This window comes from Spea bombifrons, chromosome 9 (genome assembly GCF_027358695.1).
Source record: "Spea bombifrons isolate aSpeBom1 chromosome 9, aSpeBom1.2.pri, whole genome shotgun sequence".
In the NCBI taxonomy this organism is placed as follows: Eukaryota; Metazoa; Chordata; class Amphibia; order Anura; family Pelobatidae; genus Spea; species Spea bombifrons.
Genome location: NC_071095.1, coordinates 42,371,503 through 42,397,755, shown reverse-complemented (window position 1 = coordinate 42,397,755; position 26,253 = coordinate 42,371,503). Strand labels below are relative to the sequence as shown.

Here is a 26,253-nt window from a genome sequence, read left to right as displayed (position 1 = left end):
GAACCTGAGCATCCACAGCATTTCAAAAAAGGTATAAGTCGAACCTTGCTTACACCCCTCATATTTACACCCCTCATATTTAATTCACATTATATATAAATAAAAAACCTCCCGGCCATTTTTCATCCCTCCTCATCTTTTAAAAGGGAAGTTCCATGGGAACATACATATTTTCATTTGAGCATTAAATACACTACTGGATACAGTAATGTGGTTAAGGACTTAGGAAAAGTCTTTTTCTCCATAGACTTTTATTTGCCAGATGGTCTGTGTGAATGGTTAAGACCAAGCCTTTCTATTGTATACCATAGAGTAGTATGATATAACGAGTCAGGTTGTTCTTCTAGTAGATGGGGCTTATAATACAGAGCTAGAAGGTAAACACCTGACAAATATGCAGCAGCCTAAATACATTTTGTGAAAACTAGAATTCTTTTAAATCAGAAAACATCACCATCTTTTATAAATCATGTTTTAAGTGTGATGCTAATAATAATACAACGGTAGGAGTTACTCTTCAAACTTTCTTGTTCTTACATCCTGTGGATGCCCATGCCGAAAAAAAGACCTCCAATAGTGCAAGTTTAAAAAACAAACAAAAAGACTGGAAATCCAAATACAGATCCAATTTTTAACAAAAAAAGTGACTTGCGCTGTAGACAAGTTACACAATGGCAAGTCCATTTACATTTCATACTCTCACGCCTGGGAACCTCCCAGGTCTGGCTACCTGGTGCTACCCCTGCCCTAGGGGGTGACGCTTCAACAAGAAGGTATGGCTAGCCACACATGGGGGCGGGGATAGCACCAGTTACACAGGGAGTGGGTGTGACCGGAGATGGAAAGTAGCTTTGGCGAAACAGCCCTTTATCCGGTGAAACCCAGCAAGTTCCCTTGTATGCAAATGCCGTGATTGAATACATTAAATACTGAACTATTGAAGGCAAAATAATCCTTAATAAAAGATTAAGAAACTTTCAAAGTATCCAGTAGCAATGAGCGCGGGAGCCATTACGCACTAATGGAATCCTGAACGGAGTATTGTCTCAAAGAAGCAGAACCAAAGGAAGCCCTGCAAAGAAATCTTTTTGTTGTTTTCACCCCCACCAGGGCAAGTAGAGATTACTTGTACGATTTTGTTCGAAAAACAGGCACATGTGCAGAGTAGAAAATATAGGTTTTCTCTTAAAATACATTGTAGATCAAATATACTTTTCCCCACAATAAATATTCATATATTATAGAAAGCAAAAATTTCCCAAGTCTGTTTGAACTGTTCACAAAGTTTCATCCTCTGAGAAAAGTAAGCAGTGTAAAACTGTATCCCCCAGCCCCAAACGTAGAAATAAAGAGCAAGGATCCAGCCTCACTGCGCTAATGTGACCAAAGCTCGTCCTAGATCTCTCCATCATCTGAACTTTCATAGCTCTCGCTACTGCTGTCGCTGCCATCGCTGGTACTGCTCTCATTCTCGCTACTTTCGGCATGCCGTAATCTTGCATGTGCTGCCGCCTGAGCTGCCGCCTGAGCTGCCGCCAACTCGTTCTGTCTTTGTGCTGCTGCTTTCTTCTCCTGTTCCGCATGGCTCTTCATATGGGCACTGCGACTTTTCACTTTGAGGAACACCCTGAAATACATTTGAGCTTGGAATTTGTGATATCCCAATGATAAAATATTTCCAAACAGAGTTTATGGGTTCATAATAAAGGTGAATATTTTAGTATTTCAAATGCTCTGAAAAATAACTACCGTCTTATATTCAAGGTTGTCTTCTAATCAGACCTCAAATAGAGGTCTGACTGCCAGACTAAGATCCAGATCCCCCACCACTGTGGGCTGCAAGGGACCTGGATCCTCCTCTCTGGCAGCCGGTGGGTTGATGCTCGCAGACAACCTCCGCTGCTGCCAGCACTTCCTCTGGGGGCTTCTATGATGGAGCGCCAGCATCACATGACCTTCCGGTGCTCATTCGTAAAAGCCTCGGCAGAAGTGCAAGCAGCAGCAGCGGTTGCCAGGTATTCATATCTGGGAGGCAGAGTGGCATATAGGGGAGTATATTAAATATATGTGAATTAATATTTACTAGTAAAACTTTTTTCCTATAGGATATTCTTATATTCAGGCTTTCTTTTTTTCCTAAATTAATATTCAAATGGGGAGGGTCATCTTATTTTCAGGATCATCTTATAATCAAGCAAATACGGTATTAACTTCCTGATCGTTAAACCTTTCAATGGTAACCCATGTTACGTAATGTTTGAAGAAAGCAGATATAGAAGGTACAAGAGAAAGTCAAGAACACAAGAGCGTCATTAATTTCTGTAATATAACTGTGTAAAAAATCTCAAAAAAAAATTACATGACCCACCACTGCTATAACCACTACTTAAAGAGGAACTGATGACTTCTCAGCTTTTCATGTGTTAATCTTAAAACTTAAGACTTCAGAAGATGTGTTGCTACTAGAGGCAATAGTTCAGCTGCCCTGAACATATCTCTCTTTTACTAAATAAAACACTAATGGTAGAAAATGGTAGAAAAAAAGGGAGGCGGTTCTGCTACTTTACACAGCTCAAGAAACCTGATCTCCAGAAGCATTTTGACATTTTAGAGGAGGACTACTAAAATGGTTTGCAGAATTAAAAGCATCAGTAAAGACTAAGGGGTCTCAATATGTATAGCTTGAAGGAGAGAAGATAGAGGGGAAATGTGATAAATAGAAAAAGGGACAAAGAAAGGTACCATATACCGGTTATTGCTGTTTATCTACAAATGAGGGACAATAGCAATCATCATGCTTACCTTCCGCATTTTTTGCACGGGAAAATGCCTTCCGGCTCTTGTGGCTTACTTCCAGCCTCTGGTTTCTTTATTCCATCCGGAGGAAACTTTTTCCGTGGCTTCCTTCCCCTGGGTTTTGGCATTTTTGTATCAGGGCCCTGGTTTCTGAGACTGATGGTGTCATTCCCCTGAGGGACAAACCATAAGTTAGCCAACATCCAATAAAGAATGAATGCCTTCTTCTGTCCTTATTTTGGAATTCTTAAAATTACATTATCTGTTAAAAAGTTCTTTACAGAGGGGTAAGCAATATGTTGCTAATCAAACATAAAGGAAACATGATTAAAAGTCTTCCATACATTGCAGAAACACCCAGTTGTCAGCCTACTGAGAAACTTTAACTCCTTTGCAACAGTTTCAAATTTTCTACCCTTCATGACAATGGCTGTTTTAACATTTCTGCTCTGTTTGTGTTCAGCTGTAATTTTAGATTTTTTATGAGAAAAATGTCTTTAGATACCATTATTTTGATTATATCATATTCTGTAATATATAAAAAATGGTGAAAATTTGAAAAAAAACATTTTCCTCATAGTAAGCTTCACAATACATTTAGCTGGAAACAGGTAGATAAAATTAGCACTTTCAAATAGAACACTTACTGTTTGACGGGCTTCCAGGGTCTGAGTGATCTTTGGCGGGAGAGATGCCTTCTTCTCCTCGTCAATCGTTTCTTCTACCTGTACCGTTGACTCCTTTTCTTCATCAGAAGAATCTTGGTTTGGCAGATCTCTTCTAGTAACAGCAGCAAGTCGCTGAGAACTCTGAAGATAAAAGAGGCAAAATAAGGCTTAATACTCACCCATGGGATAATTCTAATTACCGTGGTTTTACTAGTTATCATGCTTAAGACATGGGCTACATAAAGCAGACACACTTCATAAGGGAGATTATAATGAATCCACACACTTGCCCATCTCTGACACAAAATGAAAAAGCAAATACATTTATTGGCTAACTGCTGTATACCAGATTGCAAGCTTTCAAGACTATTTAGGTCTCTTCTTCAGGCATATTACCGCATTTGCTCGATTATAAGACAAGGTTTTTCTCAGAGCAAATGCTCTGAAAAATATCCCTAGTCTTATATTCAAGGTCGTCTTCTCAAATAGAGGTCTGATTACAAGACTAAGATCCAGATCCCCTGCAGTGCTGAAGGGACCTGGATCCTCCTCTCTGGCAGCTTCTGCTGCTGCTGGCAGTTCCTCTGGGGGCTTCTACGACAGAGCACTGGCATCACATGACCTCCCGGTGCTCCACCACAGAAGCCACGGCGGAAGTTCCGGCAGTAGCAGTGGTTGTCTGCGCGCACCCCGCAACCAGTGAAAGTTTGCAGGGTGCGCACAGACAACCTCCGCTGCTGCCAGAACTTCCACCGGGGCTTCTATGGTGGAGCACCGGAAGGTCATGTGATGCCGACGCTCAGTAAAAGAAGCCCCGGCAGAAGTACTGGCCACCAGCAGCGGAGGTCTACATCGCACAGACCTCCACCGGCTGCCCCACTAGACACCAGGGAGTCTGAAGCACGGGTCACAAGTAAAGGGATGCACTAGTAAGTGTGTGGGGGGTTAAGAGTGGCATGGGTCGTCTTATATTCAGGGTTTTTCTTTTTTTCCTAAATTAATATTCAAATTTTGGGGTCCTCTTATAATTCAGGGTCCTCTTATAATTGAGCAAATACGGTATTTATATATATATATATATATATATATATATTCTTCAGAAGTAATTGAGGGACTCTCTGAGGTTAAAAACTTATGTGACCCTTACTCTACTCCAGTATAACGTATCGCAAGTTACTTTGGACTATTTTCTTTGGGACCGTTATGACAATATCTATTATTTGCTAATTGACTTTATCCTGGACCTTAATCATTTCACCAGTAATTGTAGAGTGTAGTTCCAGGAGATGTGAATGTTTTTTTTAATAAAAATGAGTGAATGCAGGAAGTTAGGCCCTAATTGGCTTGCCATCTATGCAAAGTAGCATGAACAATATCACTGAATGTGCACAATATTCACAAAACAAAAATTGTGCTTCCAGAATAATAAATAAATATATCTATATCTATATATATATATATAGATATATATATATATATACACACACACACACACACACACACACACACACACACACAGATCTTTACCAAGAGTCACATAATCTGTGTAATCCTACATTAATATTTTTGGGGGCATACAGGTGAGAACTGCAGTGCTGAAGATGTTTTGGCACATAAAGGCATAGGAGGCAAAGGGCCGGATAGCTCAGCAAAATATATAAACAGGCAAAGCTTAGGCCCGACAAACATTTTTCACCGACAACCTGCACAAATAGTCCAATACAAAATCTGCCATGTAGTTCTTGTGTTTTGCTGTTTCTGTGATGATAGAAACCGGTAAGTCACTGGGCATCTTGCCGCTAAATACTTTTCAGGGATCAGCTGATCAGCCGTCACGAGTTCTGGCTCTTAACACAGTTTGGCACTGCATTAAAAGCTACATAGCAGGAAAGGCTAATGTGATAGAGATATGTTGTGCTGTATGCTCTTCGGACAGGTTCTTTGACACTCCTCCTATCACTCCTACAAAAACATTTTCAATGTGCAAACTTCTGGAAGCTACCCAGATGGCAAGCATCCAGGGTATTTGCTTGCTCGGACTGTATCTGGCACACAGAGTTGGGACATCATGTTCTCCCTCTACAGCTAAACTCCAGAAGGCAATAGGAATGACTTTCCTCACAGTGTCTTGTAAGAAACCTCCAGTTATTACGGCTGAAAAATTATGCTCGGAAGTCTCAGAACTTTTAGCCATGAACATCTTGTGATTAAATGGAAGGGCTGAGAATAATAGCTCCAGACATGATCGAGACTTCAAACCCCCACCAAAAAAAGTAATACCTTAATGTCAACTTCCGAATCCTCTCTTGGGTTTCTCTCATCACCTGAACCTTCTACATCACCAAAGATTAACATTCCGTTACGGCCAATCTTCACCTGCTTTTTGTATGTATAATAGAATTCTACGCACTGAGCGACAGTCTTTGTTTTAATCTAGAGTGAAAAATTAAAGAAGGAAAAGCAAATTATTTTTTTCATCCTAAATCAAAAGAGCCTTAAAATGCACAATAATATTATATATATATATATATATATATATTATATATATATACATACATACATACATACATACACACACACGCACACATACACACAAATACATACAATTTAAAATATAAACTATTCAATGTGTTCTCAACACTGTACTTTTGATAAAAAGTACTTCATCCCCACTAAAGAAACTGATGTAAATTGGGCATGCAGATGAATTAAGTGAGCTGAGACAAGAATAAATCGTTCAAATGAAAAGCTTAGTATGTTTCGGCTGTGTAGCCCCCCTGGACCCCCCTTCACGTACCAGTTTCTGTACCAGCAGAAAGTCTTTCTTGTAAATGGCCATTCCTTTGTTAAATAGCCTCTTCTCAGATACAGACCACCTATCAGATCCTAAAAGAGGGAATAATAAGACATTAGTAGTGATAAATATTAAAATGTACCAGTTTCCTACCGTTAACTCTCAGGCAGTTGTGCTGGTCTACCTAGGACACTGTATGTCCCAGTCTCGTGAAGAGGGCGATACCCAGTGATGACAGGTCGATACAGAGCACAAAGCCCCCAAGTGTCCATTAACATCACAAAGATTGCGTAGGCCTGATTTGTGATGTGTCAGGCACAAGAAGTGGCAAAGAGTGCAGAACAGTCACGTTCCAATGACTGTACAGTCTGCAACATTATACAAAGAAAACTGCAGACAGTGGCTGCACCAATGTAAGAAAAGCGTCAATGGTTAAACAGTCAAACTCACCGAGGACCCTACGTTATAGCCTGGACAAGAGTTAAGAGGGAATGTAAAGTAAAACTTATATTGTACATGTTTTAATCTAAGGAAAGAATCAACAAGGCATGTGGTAATGGAATATTAAATGGTTAGTCCTGCAGCCACAAAGCCGAATAAGATGGATCGTAAGAGGAAAGATGAAGTAGCTGATTAATCAACGTCTGAATGAACAAATGCTGTTTAATCAGATACTTAATCCGTTGTTCGATGGTCCATTGCCATGATCCATTTATTTTAAGACATTTTTTGTATGGCTGCTACAGACTATGTGCCTGTGTGAAATACAGAAATCAGTTTACCTTCTGAGTTCCCTTTAAATATGGGCAAAGAAAGTTAGGTTTTATTTTACATCACCTTAAGCGAAAGTAACCAAAAGGTTTAGGATTATGGATCACCTGGAATGTGGTGATTTCCCCCTTAAATTCAGGTTATTTTTCAGTACCAGGCTCTGAGTGATCCTTTGGCATAAGGTGGGCTGGCCTAGGGGCCACAAGGTCAGACGGTCCCTTTGTGAATAATGTTTTATTGCCTGGGGAGGCAGTCATGCAGCGGGCTCACCTAACGTGGCCTAACGCCATGCGAGAGTGATATTTTATGGCAACACTAATGATGTTTGTTCCTATATAGACTTCTGGTTTTTAGAGTGTCTAGCTGGGTGATTAACAATGAGCCATTCTATTGTTTACCACTGATAGTATGATAAGAAGTCAGGGTATTTATATAATGGATCGGGCTAATATAACAGAGCTAGAGCACATACCATGGCTAATATACAGCTGCCTAAAAAAGTTGGAACTGTTTTTTAAGTGAAAAAAGCACAATATTTTTGAAAAACCTATTTTTAATCTGATTCTAGCAATAAAACAACACGGTGGTAGTTTCCCTACAAACTGCTTGTGTGGATTATTTTGTGAGCTGCGTAGATTGCAATACCCTTACATTTATTCACACAAAAACATTATTAGTAGTTTAATCATTAAAACATCATTACCTGAGTAATGGTAGTCAGCCAATGGATGGTTTCTGCTCCTTAGAGGTTTCTTCAGAAGCAGCTTGGTGAGTGCAGCCTGATACAGAAGAAATCAATATGAATTAAATATAACAAAATCGTTATGTGCCTGTGCTTGTGTGTACAGTATGCTACTGAAACCTGATTATTTTTACTGTTGTGAAGCGTTTCAGCTTCAATCATACAACTATCTGGTTTTCTTCTAAAATAGGTCATGTGCACGTAACCGGTGTGATTTTTTGCATACGTTATTGATGAAATGGTCCAGGGGACTGCTCTGGTGGTTGCTATGGTGATTTTCTAAACTTCGGATAACATTTTATACACAACCCTCGTTGTGTATCTATACATTTTTGCAACAGAGCTTACAAACTGTGAACAGATGTGAGAAAAAGGGGTAATTACCAGTATGTTTCCCCTTGACTCGTGAAGGTAATGTAGTGCCAGCTCCTGATTGGTGCCCCCTCCTGGTAGGATGCTGGAACATGCCGCAGTCAATAGTTCTTCCACTATAACCCCAAAATAGAAACTTATTCAGAACATAGATACAGAAACCAAACACTCAGCAACATCCCAGGGCACACAAAGTTCACTCACAACACCACAATAAAATCAAGATAAGACATATTTGACTTGTTCCTTATGTATACATTCCTGGTTTACCAGTCATTGTAAAATTAGAAATGTTCACCCAATCTTTTCCTTTCTACTCACCTTTCCCTTGGTTGTCCTCAGATTCTTCCCAGGGCCACCAAACAAGGTCAGCTTTGTGTTTATCGCCAAGGGCTAAAGACCTGTCTCTTAGACCTGGAATATCTGCCTGGAATCTCGGGCCAATGTTAATACGTCTGAAGAAAGGAAAATAATGTCAAGAACTACTGGCAATCACGAAGAACAAAATATTCATTCATCAAAAGTAAAGAGCCTCTAGGATTTCTGTAAAATATCAGGAAATACATATATTTGAAACTTATAGTTATTCTTACAAGACTGGTGGTAAAAAGAAACCGACATGAAGTCACAGCCAAGTTTGGCTCCTTACAAAACTTACGGTTCAATGCTAACTGGAGTGGCTTCACCTATCGCTGTGAGCAATGGCGGCATATCCTCTGTGCTATCTGCAGAGCAAAGTAAAAGACTATTATCACAATGGAGACGCTAGTAATCATTAAAATTAAACCATTTGCAAGAGAGTAAAATATGACACTAGTCCTTCACCACCAACCCCGGTATTATACAATTACACAAATCTTTTCTATTAGTTCACGTTCAGTCCAAACTTCCCTGAGCATGTTTAGAAATATCCTAAAATAGACAGATGTTTTGCAGGTTTTGAGGCATATTGAAATATTTTACAATGGCGAATTACTGGTGTTGTTATGTTACTATATATTGCAGAAAACTTACTGGATCTCAGCAGGGTTCGCGTGGAGCTTTTGGGGGTGATGGGTGGGGGCATGGCACCAGCAGACAAGATGGTATTGAAATAAAGTCCAGAGCCCTCACGTACTGGGCTAAGAATGGGAGGGGGGGTGTAAGGAGGCAGCTCAAAATTTCGGTCCCCAGGGTGGTCCGGAACACGCACCGGTGACCGGAGGTGGCTTTGATATGGTGTAATGTTGGAGTACACAACAGGAACAATGAAAGTGCCAGGTTTGGGAGGGATAAAGAGAGGTTCTGGTCTTGGTCGCTGCTTTGGCTTCCGCGAAGGGGTCTCTCCCTCTGATGCCGGAGAACCATCGTTTGCCTGATAAAAGTAAGACAGGGGTTTGTCACATATACCGTATTGGCTCGGATATAGGCCGCCCCCGTATATAGGCCGCACCCTAAAAGTTTGGTGCTTTTTTAAAGAAAAAGTTTCTTTCTTTAAAAAAGCACCAAAAAAAACATGCTGCCACTCTGCCCCCCTCCCGAGATATGCTGCCACTGTCCTCCCTCCCCGAGATATGCTACCACTGTCCTCCTCCCCCCCGAGATATGCTGCCACCGTCCTCCCTCCCCGAGATATGCTACCACTGTCCTCCTCCCCCCCCCCGATATGCTACCACTGTCCTCCTCCTCCCCCCCATATGCTACCACTGTCCTCCTCCCCCCCGATACGCTACCACTGTCCTCCTCCCCCCCCCCGATATGCTACCACTGACCCCCCCCCCCGAGATATGCTGCCACTGTCCTCCTCTGCTCCCCCCCCCCTCGACTTACCGGAGCAGACTCCCGGTTCTCTTGCGTGGCCGGCGGGGGACATCTACGCAATACGCGTATGCAACTTCCGGTGCCGGTACCGGAAGTTGCATACGCGTATTGCGTAGATGTCTCCCGCCGGCCCCGCAAGACACCCGGGAGTCTGCTCCGGTAAGTCGGGGGTGGGTAGAGGTAAAACACATCGTGCGGTCGTGCATCGGTCCGCACGATGCGCTTAGACAACCTCCCGTGCCGGCACCCCCCCCCTCCGTGGGAAGTGCTGGCAGGGGAGGCTGTCTGAGCGTATCAGACAGTAGGATACAGGTCCCCTGCACCGCTGCGGGGGATCTGTATCCTAACCCCGCTGCCTGCCCGGCGCCCGGGACTGCATGTCCCGGGCGTCGGGCGCTAGACCCCGAATATAGGCCGCACCCCCACTTTAAAGACTTAAAGTGGGGGAAAAAAGTGCGGCCTATATTCGAGCCAATACGGTATGTGCACATAAAATTATACATTGTACTTACTCATCAGACACTTGAGTAGAAGCTGAATTAGGAGATGGAAAACAAGAAAAACTTCATAATTCTATGAATCCATATGTTATATCGCAGCTACTAAGTTCAGTTACCCCAGAGTAGTTTTGTTGTGATTCATGATTCAGGAGTCGGCTTTTTGCTAATAACAGGCTATTTTATTAGCTGTGTAACCTCTCAGTAAGAGATATGTGGGTTTATTGCATTTGGATGTGCCACGCATTTAATTCCACCTCACTGGAAACTCACAAGTTCTCCTATTACTTATAGAATGGATCAATAAGGTAGGATCACTAACGTAAGATTTACACAATTTACACAAGATCACACTCTTCTTATTCTGAAAACTGGTATATACAGAAGGTAAAATTATAGCTGTTGCAGGGTATGTAGCTGCAGCTGAACCCCCGAGTTCCAGCCATTGTTGCTCCCCTTGTGATCCATTTGCTGAGCTGTCTAGTAGTGAAGTAATGAGATATTAGATGGCTAGAGACACCTGTATCTGGGGTATGACATCATATACCAGAGCTTTAAGTCTCTTCCATGAATGGAGATCCACAGGGAACAGGCATCTAAACCTGTGCCAATGGAAGATCTACTAGACAAACTTGCAGAAGTTAAATGCACCAAGGGAGGGGGTAAATGGGTAGCAGAAGGGGGCAAAATCATTACGTGGGCAACGTCACAATTTAGGTACAGATTTTGTGTTTTTATTTCTTCATGATAACCCCTCTAAGAAAATGAAGCTTATTTCCACCTATATTCGCTTTCCCCATTGCATTTTCTGTGAATTGGGGGGGGGTCTCTTGCCAATTTTACCAGCTTCTGGCCTTTATCTGTTTCTGAAAAATATTTTCAGCTGTGTTATCTTAAACACCAATGTATGCAGTGCAATAGCATTATACAAAGCCTTCCTTCGCATGCCAGTGCTCGCCTAGGTTTTTTGTATTACCTCTTATTCTTGCCTTTCTCCTTTTTTTTATGTACTACATTTCTTTGTAATGCAATTGCCAACATATGTGTTTCAAAAGTTACAGTTCTTATTCTCTATCAGCAAACTTGGTAATACATGACCCTAGTTCGGTCATGTATTTCATGATGTAATTATCATCCTCATGCTGTCCCACATGGTGTTTCTCCTGGCATCAGAACTGACTATATTGGAGACCAACCATTAATGGCACCTCTCACCTGTAATGTGGATTCTGAGAGTCCAAGATTTGTGTGACCAGTTTTGTGCCTTGTGACTATTACAGATGGCTTAGTGACAGAAGAGTCCCTCTCGAAGGCAGCTGATTTCTGTGTCCTTTCATCTTCTGCTTTTTCCCGTCCACTATCCATTTTCACTGGTACAGAGACTGGAATTACCAGTGGCCTCATGTCACTGTCCACTTTAGCCCTCTTGGTTGAACCTGGAAACTCAACACTGCTTTTTGATGCCACATTTTTCTTTTTGTCCCCCATATCTCCATCCTGCAATAAAGACAAGAACCAATAGTTCAAAACATTTAACTGAGCTTTAGTTGTATGGAACTAAACCAGTATTCTGCTTATTCCAAAGCTGCAAATAGGATTCCAGAATTGACACAATTCTGGAATCCCATTTGCAGTTTTAGAATAAGCAGAATACTGGTCAATGTGAATGTTAAATGAAATTTGATCAGCACATTAAGGGGCATATTACCCCTAATATGAAATCGGTTTACTAGTGCGTTCTATGATAATGAAAAAAATCTTCATCCCTACTCCGGGATAGAAAGAAACAATGATCCGGTTTTGATCAATTACAATAATAATTTGGAACCGTAGAGTTTCTGCAAAGTGAAGAAAGCTTCTAACATCATTTTATACTGTCAACTATGAAGCTCTAGAACTATGCTAGGTTTCTCTTCAGGCCAAACCCACGAAGGTTGTACCCTAAACCCGGTTTCTCCTAGAAACATGAGAAGTAACAATCTGTTTATGGACACAATTACATACATGAGAGTTTGCTCTATTCCATTCATATTCCAAATCAACCAGCCAAATGTTCATTAAAAAAACAGGGTGCAACAAATATTATGCATGCCATCACAAAGTTACTTTGTAATATGTACTTTTTATTTTGGACGCAAGCCCAAGACATTTTCCCTACTGTGTAGCTCCATCCCTGCTCCTATTTTTAACTTTCAACAAGTTCAGTCATTGCAGTCAAATGTTAAGTCTGCAGGCAGATAAAGAATCACTACATAGTGTAAACTCAGCTCCTCAAACCTCATGGGGACAGATTTAGACTATTTTTATCTGTGTTCCATTCTGCTTATAGCATGTGGTCACGGTGACCCTGAAGCCAGAAACATAACTAATCTTTTCATCTAAGGCTGCAACTCTTCTTTGACCAAAGTAGGCAAATGTGTTACTCTCAAGCTAGAGACTTGGGACACAATTATCTGTGTCCTTAGCTACTTATTGTATGGCTTATAGGAGTTACAGAATAAGCTCTGGAGAGGTCTGCATTGTCCATTGTTTCAGTACACAGAGACTGTCTCTCATCCTCGAGTACCTGTAAGTACTGTGTCAGAAGCCTGCAGGGCCCACTAGGGGGCAGATGACAGGTGTGAATGTGTCCTGTGAATAGGTGTGACTATCAGTGAGCCACTGACTGACCAAGTTCTTTCCAGGTAAAGGGAACTCTAGGAGCTAACCTTGTAAACATTTCGCCCCACAAGTTCCCACCGCTAAATAAAGTCCTTCTCTTGGCTAGTTGCATATATAATTTTAAAAACATGATATTGTGTGTTTGCAATATCATTCAGTGGACCAACTTTTACAAAGTGAGATGTAGAGTCTTTTAAGCTTTTAAGACTTCAGAGGTCACTCCTTCACCTGAAGAAAGCATCTCTAAGGCCTCGAAGCTCATGTGACTCCACATCACCAACCATGAACGTTGGTCCATTAAAAAGGTATGACAACCTTGAACGTGCATTTTGAAGCCAGGCCAGAATCTTAAATTAAAATGGAATAAATAATGCTAATACGGGAAATATACACCATAGTAGCAGATTTTGCAGCAAACCTTGCTGACTCAATAAATCAATATTATTCCTTGTTAATTTTGTTTTATCTAAATTGGATAAACTCCAGAAATGTATTTTGTAACTTGATACAGAAGGTTGTTCCACGTACACACTGAGCTTGGCTAGAAAAGCTAGGAGTTCTGTAGTTTTTTGAGAAACTGATGATTATGTAAATGTCAATCAAATGATGAAGCAATCAATGGTTCCAGAAGATTATGCTGTGATAGCATTCCTGTGCAACACGTTTTGAGAGCCCTTTTAATGATTCTGACTAAGCCCAAGTGCCATTCACGTGACAACATCTGTCGGGGGATACTCTTTGGGTATAACAGGGTGGTTGTTAAATCAGTTTAACTTGAAGATTTTGAAACAATGTCTGATAAATTAAGAATTTTAATATAATCTCATGCCAGTCTGTGGTCTGTTAAAGCAGTTTGTTCCTCTCTATTGTTCTGTGTATGTCCCCCTTCATTCAATTGGAGGTCCACAGGGTGAGTGTGTCCTTCGGGTGTTCATTGTAGTCATTATTCTACTGCCAAGATTAGTCATCACCCAGCTGCTACTAAACTATAACTGCCATGCTTCGTGTTCACTCTATAGGTGTTCAAAGCTTTGACGGGCATGAGGGAAGTTATAGTTCAGCGACAGCTGAAGACCTGTTTGCTGCCCTATTCACACAGTCAATTTAGCGTTTGGAATCCAGCCTACATTCTGGGACATGTAAAATGCCCATCATGTGGAAGTAATTTGCGACAAAGCCTGGACCAAAAATTACCTGGGTCAAATAAACAGAGTTTAAAAATTTAAATTGCTATGTTTTCCAAGATAATAAATACATTTAAGTCACTATACCTTAGTATTTTCAAGGGACGGCATCTCTGCTGCCTTCTGTGCCAGAGTAAACAAATTTGCCTCCTGAGATATACGGCGCCTTCGCCGCGTAGTCTGAATTACTCCCCCTGTGACAGCACCAGTTGTGTTGTGTTCAAGCCCTTTCTGTACATCTGTAGAACTTCCATTCTGAGGAGGGGGCAGCTTGTTTAGGTCTGTGTGACTGAAATACTGGGCGTCTTGAATAGGTATTTGAACATCTCTCTGGATTTGTTGCTGTATCCCCCTTTTGTAGCGTTCTTGCGCTTCTGTATGTTGTTGCACTGAATGCTCATATGGATTTTGTGTGTACGCATTATTTGTTTGAGCCATCTCAGAGGGAGCCAGTGGTGGGACGCCTTCTTTAGAAAGTCTACGTGATCTTCTTGGTAAAGGGATCTGGGTTTTGGGCAACACACTTTGCTGGCTCTGCTCTGCAAGAGCTTTCATGTATTCTTCTGAGGGTGGCGCATGATGTGACTGGCCGACCACATGCATCTTCTGCTGCACCGCTCCATGAGACTGCGCTACCGAAACAGCTTGCTGCATGCCATATGGTGCCTGCTGTTGTTGTTGTTGGCTTGGATAGAAGTTTTCAAACAGCTGCATCTGAGGTAGGGCTGTCTGCTGCTTCTGTTGTGTGGCATAAGCAGCATTGGATGCAGCATCTGGAAAAACATGGAAAAACTCCTGCAGAGCGTGCTTCTGACCTTGGTGTCCAAATGCCATTTGAAAGGGCTGCAAAGAAAGCTGCTGATTCTGTTGTTGTTGTTGTTGCTGCTGCTGCTGCTGTTGCTGCTGCGCGTGCAAAATGGAATTTAAATGTGCCTGCTGGCGTGCAAATGCTTGCTGTTGCAGTTGAGCCACCTGCTTAGATCTCATTTGCTGGATCTCATCTTCATACATTCCTACTTGAGGAACTCCTACCCCTTTGTCCTGGCTTCTTTTGCGCAGCTCTTGTTGGTTGTAGTATGCATTTACCATTGGGACACCGTAACCTGCAGTATTTCGATGCCACATACTTGCAGGTTGGCCCTGCCAGGCTTGGTCACTCCTCTCTTGTGAGTTCCACTTGCTGGGCACTGGCTGCTGGTTTACCCTGACTGCATCTGGTCTCTCCTGAGGGTACATCGCCGTGTTCATCATATTGTCAGATTTGGAGAGATCTGAAGCCTGGGATACTGGAAGCCTAGTCACAGGTCCATAGAACTGCTGGTCTTTTAACTGTGCTTCCTTGCCAGACACCTGTTGGCACTGCTGATCATTGAAAAATGTAATCTTTTTCCCTGTCCTTTTATTCGATGCCTTCTGTTGAGGCTGCTGATTCATGGTAATCAAGACACATATGAATCTGGAGATGCCTCCTTGTGATTGTTATATATATTATTTTTGTTTACAAAAGGAGAAAAACGGCCAGCAATAGGATGGTGAGTTATTTAAATATTCAATACTTGAGCTTTATAATATCTTCTTTAAAAGTTGTATAAAAATCAAAAAGATTTTGACACATCCTTCTGATTCTTCCCAATTCTCAACTACATGAATCTGAAACAGAGAAAAGGAGAGCAAGTCAGAAGTTATAAAAATGACTATTGTATATCAGTCTGTGAGCATTATGGAGGATCAATACAATGGATTATGCATAGTTTAATTGGAGAGATGACATTCAATAAATCTTAATCTCACTTCTGTAAGTAAATACAACATTAGAAACATCATTCCCAGTACTCTTTTAGATCCGAGCCCCTTCCCAGAAATAATGATTTAACCAATTACAATTTTGCCAGGAACATTCAAATGTTCATATGACAGAAAAGCAGGCACCGATAGGCCAGAGGTTCACATGGCTTAATATGCTACAGAGTACAGGTAATGTTTTGTCTAAGTGGAACAGCACCCTTAAACATTTACCTATGCATTATGCACAAGCCAGTCTTGCAGAGCAGACATGGTTTTTGTGAAATATAAACTGGGATACACTCACGGCCATCAAACATTCTGAGATAACAGAAAAGCGGGACCTCAGGAGAGGAAGGACAGGGGGATTTAGAGCCAGAAGGGGCAATTGGAAGGTATGCTTAAGCTGCCTGAGCTTTATGGGAGTCTTACACATTAAGTGCTATAGGGCCACATGTAATGAAGCCATATCTAATTATATCAGCACAGCACCACGATCAGGGTAAATGAGAATATTTTGTATTCATAGAAATTGCTCAGTTTCTATGGTGACAAACCTAAAAAAGAAGAAAAGGACTTAAAAGGTTGGTAAATGCATGTAGGCAGTACTTGATTTTTTAACAGCTAAATGAATATGTCCAAGTTTCCCTGATAACGGACGTGGGCTTATGGAGAATGTGGAAGCCGCAGCTAATCCGATGGCACAGCATATATTTCTCAGGCCACTTTCTGCAAATTACTTATTACCCCAATGCAGGATTCAGGAACAAACATGTCTTTTCATTTTGGGTTTTTCACTGAAGGGACAGTTCAGAGGAGAATTTTTGGAAGAGTTATATTTCAGCTCATTGACTTCACTATACATTGTGAAAGTACAACCTCCGTGAGTTTCTGCTACAGGTAGAGGTTGGCTGGGCCCTCTATAATGTATAGTGACATCAGTGAGATTTCGTCAAAGTCTCCTCGCACATTAATTTATACATTAGGCAGGACCAGCTCAGCCCTTATTGAGGGAGAAACGTTCCCTTCATAATTAATAGTGAATCAGATTCTGTCACTTGGTAGCCCCTTTTCAACTCTACTCAAATGTCTGCGGATACAAGAGTTGCTATAATTGCCACAACATAAGTGAAGTCCACTTTAAATGTGGTTGCATTGACAGCCAAGCTGACATTTAATGAGTAATTTTTTGCTGTGCAAATTAACCACTACATCTGAAGCACAACATACATGTATAAAGAACAGTAATTCCATTTATTTTTATAATTATGGCAAAGGAGGATTTTTTGTACTCCGCCTATTATGCATTTGCAGAACCTTAAATCACCCCATAATAGACACACACCTAGTTTGCACAGTGGAAAGTTTGAATATTGTAGGAGATAAATGGCTTTTTACTATAACCACATAATAAAATGTTTGTGTTTTTTTCTGTAGAAATTAACCAGAAAAGATAGGCTCATAGTTCACGCTTCCATCCTGGTTACTACACCCATGACTATGCAGTTTCCCGAATCCTTGGACAACCAGCAATTCTATATAACAATGGTGTTCCTTTAATGATAACATACGGCCAGTGCGGTGATTTTAAGGTTTGCCTGTAAACGAGGTTGTTTGTAACCAACACCCTCTTACCACAATGAGGTTTATAGGTTTGCAAGGGAGATGCAGTAATCTCTGTGGCAGGGCGAGGCTTTTATCCCAATAAACTGGGTCAGAACTGAGTCACAATCTTCAGCTGCCTGCATTAAGAGGATGACATCAGAGCCAAATGACAGTATAAAAGACTGATCCCTGATGCAGACGCCATGATACAAGGCCATCACCGCTCCTTCATCAAGATCCATTGATAAAAGGGTATCACTGCTCCCTAATTAAGATCCAATAATAAAAGGCTATCACTGCTCCTTGATCAAGATCCATAAATAAAAGGGTATCACTGCTCCTTGATCAAGATCCATAAATAAAAGGGTATCACTGCTCCCTATTTAAAAAACAACAATAAAAGGCTATCACTGCTCCTTCATCAAGATCCATTAATAAAAGGCTATTACTGCTCCGATTAAGAACCAATAATAAAAGGCTATCACTGCTCCTTCATCAAGATCCATTAATAAAAGGCTATTACTGCTCCGATTAAGAACCAATAATAAAAGGCTATCACTGCTCCTTCATCAAGATCCATTGATAAAAGGCTATTACTGCTCCGATTAAGAACCAATAATAAAAGGCTATCACTGCTCCTTGATTGAGATCAATGATAAAAGTCTATCGCAATGCAGTACTGAAGGTTCTACACAAAAGGTTTTCACTGTGCCCTGGTGCAGAATAAATAACAAATAATAAGTCAAATGGTTGCATTTATTGCAAGATTTTTACAGACATATATATCATGCACTCTGCACACTGAATCCATCTGTGCAAGCACCATTAAAACAAAAAAGAGCAGCAAATTGACTGTTAACAATTTATCTTAAATTGTCTGAACTGCTGCTGCATACTTTAATGAATCATGAATAAAAATAAAACAAAATCTGCATGACGGTGTATGCATTTATGTACAAACTATTACCAGTAATACTGACTGACTGGACTAAAATCCCATTATAATATGTGATAGACTGAATAAATCCACCACATAAATAATTACGAACTGTGCATTTAGCCATTCCAATTGACATCATACTTATGGTCAGATAACATACATGCTATTGGCTGCTGCTTTGGTTTCAATGCGAGTTTCTTAGATAATATGCAGGAAATGTACATTAGTAGTCTTCCTGTTTTCAAAAGAGGCAGCCAGGGGAGGAGTTAAGCAAAGTTTCTTTCAATAACTAAAACATGCATGCTTGAATTTGCATACAGTAAAATAAAATAAAAGCATGGGGACTAGACCAGGGGTGTCCAAGTTTTTTCTGCAGTGGGCCACTTCATCAGAATTGTATACGTGCGCGGGCCGCACTCATTTTTCACTGTGACAAAAAATATGGCCTTTAATAAAATATGCAGATTAAAATAAAGTAAATGACACAAAACCTTTACTCTTCCTCTCACTGATTTCTGGGCCTAGAAAGTTTTGCGACTACAAATTCAGGATTCCCTAGATTTATTCTAGGGATGAACTAAAATGAAAATTCTGGACCAAAACATTAAGGGTTCACTTAGCCAAAACCGAAAATGACCCCCACCTTTAAAAATAATCCCCACCTTTAAAAATAATAATAAAAACTCACATTTTTAATAAAAGTAGGTAACACACAATTGGACAAAATTAGCAATATGACTTGGCAACCAGTAAATGCTGGCAACCCAGGCAACCAGTAAATGCTGGTACCTAGGCATGATGGGACTGTGCTCGCTATGATTGCTGTTAGCAATCACACTCCTATCATGCCAAGTCAGCCAGTACATGCTGGTACAGGGTGGCTGTAAGTGATGTGCAGACCCCATACTGCTGGCAGCATCACTACACAAGGGGGGCAGCTAGCTAGGTTTCAGCATGTACTGGCTGACTTGGCATGATAGGAGTGTGATTGCTAACAGTAGTCACAGTCCCATCATGCCTAGGTTCCAGCACTTACACATCCATCCAGTAAATACTGGAACCTAGGCATTATGGGACTGTGATTGCTGTTAGCAATCACACTCCTATCATGCCAAGTCAGCCAGTACATGCTGGTACAGGGTGGCTGTAAGTGCAGACCCCATACTGCTGGCAGCATCAATACACAAGGGGGGCAGCTGGCCAGGTTTCAGCATGTACTGGCTGACTTGGCATGATAGGAGTGTGATTGCTAACAGCAATCACAGTCCCATCATGCCTAGGTTCCAGCACTTACACATCCATGCTATCACACACACACACACACTCATTTATTCATATAATCATTCATTCACAGATTCATTCCCTCAATCACACACACTCATTCAAACACCCTCCCCACCTCCTTACCTGCAAGGCTGCTCCTCGATGCCGCTTACAGACTTCAGCAGGGGGCGCGGCCTCCCTCTGCCTTCTCTGCTAAAGCACAGAGGAAGTAGGATGTCACGTGAACTCCGCTTCCTCTGTGTGCAGTCCAGAAGACCCTCCCACAAGTAAGTAGCAGGGCTTGAGGTGCGGCTCGCGTAAGATCGGTTGCCCTGGCTGCCGATCTTACGCGGGCCGCACCTCGAGGTCTCGCGGGCCGCATGTTGGACGCCCCTGGACTAGACTGTTCCTTTAACATTGATTACATTCCGAAGGATTTGCTATGTGTTTTAATGCATGACTGAAGAGAGAATGTGACTAAAGAAAGCAAATGTGGAACAGAAATAAAAAGAAAGGGGGATTTCTATAATAACAAGTAATACATTAGCTTCCTATGGATAGAAAATCCTGAAATATAGCAATGCCTGAAATGGGAACCTGGAATGTCCCCTATAAATATATATATAAAAAAGTAACTATAAAAAAAGTAAAATATAAAGAGAACATTTCAGTTTTAGGCTACATTATTAAGAAACCTCTGGGGTAGCGAGCAAGTAGCAGTCTCGGTACAACTAGTTCTATATAAAACCTTAAAAGGATAAAATAAACCTAAATTAAATAATAATAAAAAGTTAACGCTCACAAGGAAAAGGCCAGCCTAGGGAGTGGACAGCGTTTACGCAACATGATTCTGAATACTGTTAAATAAACTTGCCCTACCTCTGTGGGTTTGTGGTTTTACAATCTTGTTCTCTCAAGGAACAATATCTGGGGGAGGCAGGAAGTGAACAGAAGGTTGTGCGAAAGAAACGTGTGCTGTAGGTACAATAGGTTAAAACTTTACTTTTATATTATCTCTACAGACACAAAAGAGAGCTTTTCTTTATAGGAGCTGTTCTATTTGTTAAAATATTAATTGCACTTTCTTGCATGTTACTTTATTCTTTCCTCTGACGGTTCAATCACATAAGGACAACGTAGAAACGTTTAGTAGCTATGAGTGCCTATGTGCGTACTACATGACAAATAGTATCCACAGAAAAAGTATGAATGAGACACATTTGGTATGATTAAATACCGTAATTATTTCAGAGAAGGCTTTAGGTAGGGATTTAACAGCACTATGGATGACATTTCTAATTCTGTATTTCACTATAAAAGTGTTAAACGGAACAGCACCTGTAAGGAATGTGACCTGGCACAGTATCTGTAAAATTATGTCATTCTGACAAGTGTACAAAGCAGTCTGCCTCTTGCTGAGCAGCACAGGCCGGGCTTGCTTCAATTCCTAGGCACTGACCTTTACATTCAAATAACATGCTGTCCTCTAGATAAATGATTACTCACCTCCTGCTGAATGCTGGTGCATTTCACTTATATAATATATAATAATAATGTAATAATAATATATACACAGATATACAAACATTCAGCTAATGAAAAGTACTCTAGATCCCTTGTGACGTCAGAGGTTCGTCACTGAACCAGTTGCATTTATTTCTGTATTCCCCTGTGCCAAGTGCCAACAATCACGTTGAGATCGATTTCCACACATGGGGGTCGAACAGACTCCAGCCCACAACGTTCACTAAGCCAGCAGACTAGCAGTAAATAGATCATGTGCATGGAGATATGTTCGGCCAAACACATCTCTGGCATCTCATTTAACCCTTTAACTAGCGGTGAGTAAGCTACACAGTGAAATATTTGCGATTACATTATTGTTATATCACCAGCAGATATGGTGATGTGGCTCCAGTGGAATTAATAAAATATTTTGTTAGCGCTTATTAGTGTTGTGCATAATAAAGGTCTTGGATTGAGAAATGTGCTTTGGCTTGTGCGTTCTGTAGTTGAGTATCATAGTGCTTAAATAAAGCACTTTTGATGTTTGTTGCTCTTAATTGATTCTTCTTTGTACCTTTCCTTGTTAGCCAAACAAGCGACTCGTATCCATGCATGCCTTTCTCAAAATACAAACGCAATAAGATCTCAACTGACAGCGAAGCCTTGAGTGATCTTTAAATATACAAGGTATCTCTACAGAACAGATATGAATAGCAGTGCAATAAGATAATGACAGACATGTTTCTGCTCAGCACCAACAATTTGTTAAGAAATCAGCTTTTACTTGCTAATATGCCTCCCAACTGTGCCAATTTTGCCACTCTATCCCGCTGCCTAACGGAGCTCTACCCTGTCCCGCTTCTTGGTGGCTTTGCGATCCCAATTTCATTCTCTGGAGTCTGGGACACCGGGCATCGCATACTGGGCATGCACAGAATTGTGCGCATACACACTTGTGCTGCCAGTTTGAGTGACACTCTACCCCGCAAGCCTTGCCACTGCGTTCCGATACACCGGGGGAAGAAGTAGGTTGCAATATTATTAGGAGAATATTATTCGGATAAAAAGTAAATTATCCTTCATTTAAATGAAATTGTCTGTAAAGCAAAGTCCGTTTCTTATTTTAGTTTCTGGAAGAACTACGCGACGCCATTTGGTTTAAAAAGTCAAATGTTCTGTGGAAACAAACTGGTCCTCACTCTATTTACAGTAATGGATAAACAGGAGCATAGGCCAGGAAAGCATGTTCTAAACACTGAAGTTACTGTTGCTTTATTTCGACACTCAATGATGCCCCCATTCCCAGGTCTCCAAAGCTTTCCTTCCAAAAACAGAGTACAAGTCCAGTGAACTTGTATAAGTATGTTAAAAAGGTTTGCATTTAGAAATAGAGTCAGACTAATTCCCAAACTCCAATTTTGGTAAAACGCCTGCCACACAATTTCTATTCAATTGAGCTTAAAAACTCTCTCCATATTTTGTGTATATATGTCTTGGTAGGTTTCCATATATTGTTAGAGAGAACCCCCAAAATGTAAATATGAATATATTGCATAAAAAATATAGAGTCTGTAAGTTTGGTGAAAAAGTCATTCTTCAGTGGCAAGATGAGGGTTACATACACATACGCCCAGTGACCGCTTGAAAAATATTCTCATTACTGCACCAGCAAATTAAATGTTCCAGCTCGTAGGAAGAATCTACTGGTTGCTATGGTGATAAGTGTACTTTTCTACCTTTGCACCAGAATGGCTATTTAATGATATGTCCAATGAACACAGACACCACCGGTGTGAGAGGACATGTACTGAGCTATAATCTGCCAGATCTGTTTTTCCAGTTTTTTACATGGGCGATAAACCAGCTAAATGCTTCTACCATTGGCACCATACGGTCAGGACGCCCGATCTCCATGCATTTCAATATATTATAGCTTTACAGCACACGACAGGGAAGACAGGGAGTAAATTTAACGAGACACTCCAGTGTTGAGCGCATGGATATCCATGTAGAGGATATTAAGGGGGCACATGCATTAAAGTGCATATTATGGCTGGAATGTTGGCATGAAATATACTCAAGGAAGTCTGATGTCCTGAAAGTTTAATACCAAACCAAGTGGCAATGGGTTAAAGCACTGGGGTTGATAACCAAGTAGTATTTCTCTGTGTTAAGGTGCTCAGACAGCAGTAATGCAGGCAGTAAAGCAAACACACACTGCTGCCACAATAAAAAGGGTAGGAAATGGACTCTTCTGGATTTAATTTATGATTGTATTGATCCAACAATAAGGCCCATGCAATGGTCTCTCCCAACTCTATTATGTATCACTGCTCAAACATAAATGAACAGAGGCTATCGGTGTTTTTAGTTATATTATGGTCATGGTCAGCAATGTAATCTGGCCCCTATGGACTAGGCCCAGGGTAGCAGGTCCTGGGGGCTGCAGTCCACTTGCCACAAAATCAGGGAACAGATCACCAATTTGGGCCATTGCTCAGCTCAATTGGAAGGTTACACGGGGGATCTGTAATCTTTCCAACCAGCCCATTTACACTACAGAGGGTTGCACGGAGTTGGCACAGCCTCCATAGAATGTATTACAAGGCGCTGCTCCACATCCCGTCATTCCCTGGCGCTCCACAGTCCACAGTGATGACAGTGGCCAGGGGAGCTGCCCTGGGTCAGACCTAGGACAGCGTCTGAGGTAAATACGCTGCTGGTCATGGTTACAAACCTTCCGCAACATACAGGGCTCTCACAGTCAATGAAGATTTTTTTAAATCTACTAACTCTAACATGGTAACATAGTTCATAAGGTTGAAAAAAGACCAAAGCCCATCAAGTTCAACCTATATACATATTGTGTCCCTACTGTGTTGATCCAGAGGAAGGCAAAAAACCCTTATGAAGCAGATGCCAATTGCCCCATACCAGGGGGAAAATTCCTTCCCGACTCCAAATATGGCAATCAGAATAAATCCCTGGATCAACGTTCTGTCCCTATTAATCTAATATCCATAACGTTTACCATTACCACTTCCTCTGGCAGAGAGTTCCATAGTCTCACCGCTCTTACTGTAAAGAACCCCCGTCTGTGCTGGTGTAGAAACCTTCTTTCCTCCAGCCGTAGAGGATGTCCCCTTGTTATAGATACAGTCCTGGGTATAAATAGGTCCTGGGAGTGATCTCTGTACTGCCCCCTTATATATTTATACATAGTTATTAAGTCCCCCCTAAGCCGTCTTTTTTCCAAACTAAATAACCCTAATTCTGATAATCTTTCTGGGTACTGTAGTCCTTCCATTCCCCGTCTTTGAACCCTCTCCAGCTCCACTATATCTTTCTTGTACACTGGTGCCCAGTACTGTACACAGTATTCCATGTGTGGTCTGACTAGTGACTTGTACAATGGTAGAATTATTTCCTTGTCATGGGCATCCATGCCCCTTTTGATGCACCCCATGGTTTTATTTGCCTTAGCAGCAGCTGCCTGACACTGGTCGCTACAGGTAAATTTAGTGTTAACCAAGACTCCTAAGTCCTTTTCCATGTCAGTCGTCCCCAGTGTTTTCCCATTTAATACATATTCCCAGCCTGGATTTTTCTTCCCCATGTGCATAACCTTACATTTATCTGTGTTGAACCCCCATCTGCCACATCCCAGCCCAAGCCTCCAACCTATGCAGATCCATTTGTACTCGTGCACTGTCCTCTATTGTGTTAACCACGTTACAGAGCTTAGTATCGTCTGCAAAGATTGATACTTTACAATCCCTCTAAAAGGTCATTAATAAATATATTAAAAAGAATAGGACCCAAAACTGACCCCTGTGGTACCCCACTAGTAACAGTCACCCACTCAGGGTATGTACCATTAATAACTACCCTCTGTTTCCTATCACTGAGCCAGTTACTTACCCACATACACACATTCTCCCCCAGCCCAAACATTCTCATTTTATGTACCAGCCTTTTATGTGGCACCGTATCAAACGCTTTGGAAAAATCAAGATATACGACATCCAGCGATTCACCCCGATCCAGTCTTGAGCTCACCTCCTCATAAAAGCTGATCAGGTTAGTTTGACAGGACCGATCCCTTGTAAACCCATGCTGATATGGAGTCATACATTTACCGTATTTGCTCGATTATAAGACGACCCTGATTATAAGACGACCCCCCAAAATCTGAATATTAACTTAGGAAAAAAAGAAAAAGCCTGAATATAAGACGACCCCAAAGGAAAAAAGTTTTACCAGTAAATGTTAATTCATGTAAACTCTTTTTTTTAATAAAAGCTATGATTGAGAAAAAGATTTCTTTTGTTTTTATTTCTTGTATTTTCCAAACTGTCCCCCAGTTACGCACATCTGCCCCCAGGCTTGCCACTCCAATATGGCACTGTGGCCCATGATATGCCTCTTAACCCTCTATATGCCACTGTGCCCCATGGTATGCCTTTTGACCCCCTATGTGCCACTCTGCCTCCAGAAATGCCTTATACCCCTATATCCCATTCTGGCATTTAGGGGGTTAAAATGCATATTATGGGGCAGAGTGGCACATAGGGAGGTATAAGGCATTTCAGGAGGCAGAGTGGCATTAAGGGAGTTAAAAGGCATTGTATAGAGCACTCTGCCTCCAGAAATGCCTTATACCCCTATATGCCACTCTGCCATTTAGGGGGTTAAAAGGCATATTATGGGGCAGAGTGGCATATAGGGAGGTATAAGGCATTTCAGGAGGCAGAGTGCTCTATTAAATGCCCCCTTAACGCCACTCCAGAAATGCCCTATGCCCCCATTTAACACACACACACCCTATAACCCCATTTAACTAACACACTCTCTCTCTCTCTCTCTCTCCTC

General features: G+C 41.3%; 1 protein-coding gene across 4 annotated transcripts in view; it reads right to left on the bottom strand.

Moving 5' to 3' along the window:
• Positions 1-880: 880 nt before the first annotated feature.
• MIDEAS (mitotic deacetylase associated SANT domain protein) overlaps positions 881-26,253 on the bottom strand; it is a 53,473-nt gene continuing 28,100 nt past the window's right edge. For all 4 annotated transcript variants that reach the window (XM_053474503.1, XM_053474502.1, XM_053474505.1 and 1 more), the window contains exons 2-13: positions 14,373-15,935; positions 11,656-11,937; positions 9,158-9,497; positions 8,802-8,868; positions 8,465-8,598; positions 8,156-8,259; positions 7,733-7,808; positions 6,262-6,350; positions 5,745-5,897; positions 3,444-3,605; positions 2,803-2,969; positions 881-1,627 (exon numbers count right to left, since the gene is read on the bottom strand). In XM_053474503.1, the coding sequence (XP_053330478.1) occupies positions 1,396-1,627; positions 2,803-2,969; positions 3,444-3,605; positions 5,745-5,897; positions 6,262-6,350; positions 7,733-7,808; positions 8,156-8,259; positions 8,465-8,598; positions 8,802-8,868; positions 9,158-9,497; positions 11,656-11,937; positions 14,373-15,719 (3,153 nt within the window). In that variant the 5' untranslated portion in view covers positions 15,720-15,935 and the 3' untranslated portion in view covers positions 881-1,395. The remainder of the gene's footprint in view (positions 1,628-2,802; positions 2,970-3,443; positions 3,606-5,744; positions 5,898-6,261; positions 6,351-7,732; positions 7,809-8,155; positions 8,260-8,464; positions 8,599-8,801; positions 8,869-9,157; positions 9,498-11,655; positions 11,938-14,372; positions 15,936-26,253) is intronic.